Source organism: Rhincodon typus, chromosome 35 (genome assembly GCF_021869965.1).
Source record: "Rhincodon typus isolate 14 chromosome 35, sRhiTyp1.1, whole genome shotgun sequence".
In the NCBI taxonomy this organism is placed as follows: domain Eukaryota; kingdom Metazoa; phylum Chordata; class Chondrichthyes; order Orectolobiformes; family Rhincodontidae; genus Rhincodon; species Rhincodon typus.
In genome coordinates, this window is record NC_063366.1 from 8,913,282 (window position 1) to 8,918,013 (window position 4,732).

At 39.5% G+C, this 4,732-nt stretch overlaps 1 protein-coding gene across 1 annotated transcript; it reads right to left on the reverse strand.

Moving 5' to 3' along the window:
* Positions 1 to 1,940: 1,940 nt before the first annotated feature.
* On the reverse strand, positions 1,941 to 3,927 carry LOC125486937 (muscarinic acetylcholine receptor M2-like). Its single transcript, XM_048616501.1, has 2 exons — positions 3,869 to 3,927; positions 1,941 to 3,288 (listed from the first exon to the last, which is right to left on the reverse strand). Exons 1-2 carry the CDS (start codon positions 3,925 to 3,927, stop codon positions 1,941 to 1,943), a joined length of 1,407 nt encoding a protein of 468 aa, XP_048472458.1.
* Positions 3,928 to 4,732: the final 805 nt, after the last annotated feature.

The window sequence follows — 4,732 nt, forward strand, 5'->3', positions numbered from 1 at the left end:
ATCTATGTACTGCAGGTGCAGTTACACGCTCTTGTGGGGTCAGAGCAGGGCTCTGTTTCAGACCAGTGAATGATGACTGATTCGTTGCTCAGTTCGGGTAGCACGTGTCTTGGAGGTGAAGCACCAGATAATGGCCAGATGATGGTATTCACATATGGTGAAGGGTGTAGGTTTGGAAGTTTTAAGAAGTGCATCTTGCAAACACAGAAAATTCGGGATAAACTCAGTTGGCATGGCTGCCTCTGTGGAGAGTGAAACATAGTGAATGCTTCAAGTGCAGTGAACATTCTGGCGATTCTCAGCATCAATAGTATTCTACTTTTATTTATTTATGGAAGACAATGTTGTGACTAATGAAGGCAGTAAATGTTTAAGTTAATTAAAGGGTACAAATAAAGTAGAATACAGATTGAACTGTATCAGCAGAAATGAATTGTCTGACTACCAATCAGTCGAAGAAAGCAAGGCAGGCAGTGCAGGTGTCCACTCAGTCTATCTTGTTTGTTTATCACGCTGCGACAGTAAGTGTATAAAAACTGGGAATAATTGATTGAATACATAGCCAGTGAATTGGAGTAGGAGGGATTGCACCAGTTTCCTAGGAGTTGGCTCATGGTTCTGGAACAGGTGTGATCTGTGCAAGCTGGATGTTTTAGAGTTTAACGATACTGGGACTGCTATTCACAGGAGCCTGAAGTAATCTTACGAAGCATCCACATGGGATTAATGCACAATAAATTATTTCAGTTTATATAGAAACCGTCATGTTTTATGAATGTAACCACTGTCTATACTCACAGCTATAGCATCGTCATGAGTTTGCTCTTGACACATACTCTTGTATCTTTCATTATTTGCATTTCCTGCCTTAAGTGACTGCATAACTGATACTGGACAACATTCTGGGAAGTTAGCTGTTGGTCTCAAATCTTGCACCCTCTCTCGTTACTGCAATAAATATATTGCTGATCCACTTCGGAATACCAACTTGCAGCAAACTTGTTGGTAGTTGGTGATTCAGCAATGGCAATGCTAATGAATGTCATAAGAGAGGTGATTAAATTCTGCAATGCTCGAGACAATCTTTTCCTTGCAATTAGATGGTGTGTCTCCGTCATGTAGACTTTGCACTTAAAACTACAAGACACTTTTTTTCTTTTGGTTTCCTTTTACTTTCAACTGAGATGCATCTGTATCTGAGGGACTGGAGATGTATTGAAGTTTGTAAAATCATCAGCGAGTACCCTTACTGAGATTGTCTCAATGATGAATTAACTGTTTCTTGGTTGACAACAAAACAAATGTTTCGGTGGCATTACTTCAGTGTGGTATGTCATGTCACTTGTTTCAGGATCAATCATATTACAAACCTTCTGCATAATATTCCACTATTGGTTTCATGTTTGAGAGAGACTCCTGTGGGGGTAGTGAGCACCTAAAGGTCGAGTCAACATTTATGGCAATGACCTAGATGTAAAGAGAGATGATGTTCTTAAATCAGATTTCAGGGAGCTGTGTACACGATTGAAAAACAGGACATTCAAATCAGTAGCCAAAAGTCTAATTCCAGTCACCATGCCAGTGTGCATAGAAGTAGTTGAACTGATCATTTGAAAATGTATAAATACATCGCAAATTAATGATCTGTTAATATCTCTTTCATTGAGTAATGTGATTAAATTTGATGTTGTTCAAAAACATTGTTATGCTGTGACGTTTGATACTGAAAGTTTTAGCAAATTTATTCTGCAATCTATTCATAACAAATTTCCAACAACAGCAGACCTAGCATTTGTAATAAATGTTATAACTCAATTGGATGCAGTTCAAATGTGCTTCTGATATTATATGTAAGAGACGTCTACTCGACCATAATGTGGAACAATGAGCATAACATCTGCCTACGTTATTTATTTTTCATTTATAAACCTGTGCTTTTATCATCTTGCTGTAACGAAGTTCTTGTATTGACATAACAGAAGATACTTGAAGGTTTTCTTGAATGTGTTATTACACAGTGCATAGCAGGCAGGGTTGATGGCACTGTTGGTGTAACACAACCAATATCCTAAGTTCCAGACTATATTCGGGACAGACACTGAGCAGAAGGTGTCAATGAGCAGAATGGAAACATATGGGGTCCATGTGATAAGAAATGCCAACACAATAGCCATGATGGTCCTCGTCACCTTCTTCTCTCGGGATGCACCTAGTTTCTTTATCTTAGCAGGTGTCTTGCTTGGATTCATTGTACAATGGCCTTCTCCAATATTTCTCTCATTCCTGTTATTGATGGTGAAACCTGATACTGTTTCTACTCTGCTGGCGCCATCATTGGCAGTGTTAGATTGGCTAACTATCGTTACACAAGAGAGTTTGGCATTGTCTGCCCACAAGTGGCTTTGTATGGTAAAAATATTTGTATTCTCTTGAATTGTTTCTTCATTCATTTGGTTCGATACCATTGAACTAAGTGAAGTTCTCTCATTGGAAACGACTTTGAACTCTCCTTGGACAAAAGTATCCATTGTTATCTCATTGGGTATTTTGCTCTTGATATGCAGCAACCAATTGGAAACATTTGATAAGATGTTGTTCATTAGTTTTTTTGGCTTTTGCTGAATTGGACTGAGAGGTAATGTGTCCTTGCTTGATTCAGAGCATTCCTTGTCATCCTTTATTCGACTCTTACTGGCAAGGGATATGCACACATACAGGACAGCCATGATGAAAGCGGGGAGATAGAAAGCCATAATAAGAATACCAAGAGTGACAGCTGGGTTTGAAAGGAACGGAATGTAGCATTGACCCTCATGAACTGTCTGCTCCCCCACAATGAACTGCCATAAGAGAATGGAAGGAGCCCACAGGATGAATGGCAACACCCAAGCAGCTGTGATCATCATCAATGCCATCTGAGGAGTCCTCTTCGTAGGATAGCTCAAGGGTTTTGTGACACAGAAGTAGCGGTCGAAGCTGATGACAACGAGGTTCATGGAGGACGCATTATTGACAACATGGTCTAAGGCAAGCCATAAATCACATACCACTGGGCCCATTGGCCAGTAGCCAAATGCATTGTAAATGGTGTATAGATTCATGCACACCACAGCAACAATCAAATCAGAGAAGGCTAAGCTTAAAATAAAATAGTTGGTAATAGTCTTCAAATGTCTGTTGAATATGATGGAAAGAATGACCAAAATGTTTCCAATAATTGTTACGACAGTTAACAATCCTGCCAAAATCACAATGATGATCACTTGAAGCATTTTGCGAGAACCAGTTCTTCCAATATGAAGAAAGTCAGTTAGATTCTTTTATCGATGTTGCATTGGTCATAGTTTTATTCTGATGTGTAGTTAGCACAGATGAATCCTAAATGTTGAAAAGAAAAGAAAAAGTTAGGAAACAGATTTTGGTTGTGACAATTTTAAAGACAATTTGAGGGTGACACACGAAACCATTTGCACTTACCAATTTCAAACTATTGGTCAAGAAATCGTCGTTTTTAATTCTGAATTCTTTTATTGTATTCACTCAAGGGTTTTGGTTTCAATGGCCAGACTTACATTTATAACTCATCATCATTGCCATTGACAAAAAGAGAGGAAAGCTACTTTCTTGAACAGCTGCTGTTTATATATTGTTAGTACACCCACAGTCTGGTGGGAGGGAGCTCCAGGACGTCACCCCTGCAACAATGAAGGAACAGTGATGCATTTCCAAGTCGAATATTAACTGACCTGGTGAGTGATTGAGAGAAGACCTTGCATATGGTGCATCCACGTTTCTGTTGTGCTTGCTCATTCAGATGTTAGTCATATGGATTTGGAAGGAAAAATGAAAGGAGTCTCTGTGAATTTACGTAATGCATTTGTTGGACGAAATGAATTTTGCAGGTATGTACAAATCAAAAGGCTGCATCTTACCGGATGGTTTCAAGTTTGCTGAATCATGTTAAAACTGCTTCCTTCCAGGAAAGTTTTGAGTACTTTATCACACTCCCTAACATATACTTGTAAATCGTTGTCAGGCCTTTGAGAATCAGAAGATCAGTTACTCACTGCCGGATTCTGAGTCTCTGACTTGCATTTTTGACCCCTTTTTTTATATGGTTAGTCAAATTCAGTTTCTTTCAAGTCTTAATCTCTGGATGTTGATCTTGGGGGATTTGGCGGTGGAGATTGTATTGAATTGTAGGTTCTGCCTTGTTAAGGTAGCAACTACTTGGTACTTGTGTTGTGTGAATATTATCTGCCTATTATCTGCCCAACCCTAGATATTTTCAAGGTCTTGTGGTATATCAGCACGGACTGAGCTTCATCACTGGAACAAACACTGTAAGCAATCATAAGTGAGCATCTCCATTCGTGACATCCTCATGATTTGCACCCTACCGATGAAGCAGTGGAATTTAGTTGGGCCTAGGACACTATCCTGAGGAACTCCACTAGCCATTGCCTGATAGTGACATGACTCACCTTCAAAAACCAAGCCTGTCTTCATTTGTTCTACTTCTGACACTAAACAGTTGAGAAACCGCCGCCCAACATGTACAAATTTCCACTGACTCTAGCTGGTCTAGAGCTCCTTGACGTTATGCTCCATCAAATGCTGCCTTCTTATCAAAGTTAACCACTCCCCATGAACTTTAGAGTTTAGCAAATTGCTTGAGCCAAAACCATAAGAAGGTCAGTGACTAAGTGACCCTCACTGAATACACGTGGTA

What these genes read in the sequence shown, in the direction of transcription:
- LOC125486937 (XM_048616501.1), bottom strand. Translation starts at nt 3,927, where the DNA reads ATGCAGCCTTTTGATTTGTACATACCTGCAAAATTCATTTCGTCCAAC. An exon ending in TCGTCCAACAAATGCATTAC is followed by an intron (nt 3,289 to 3,868) that starts GTAAATTCACAG and finishes TCATATTGGAAG; the next exon opens with AACTGGTTCTCGCAAAATGC.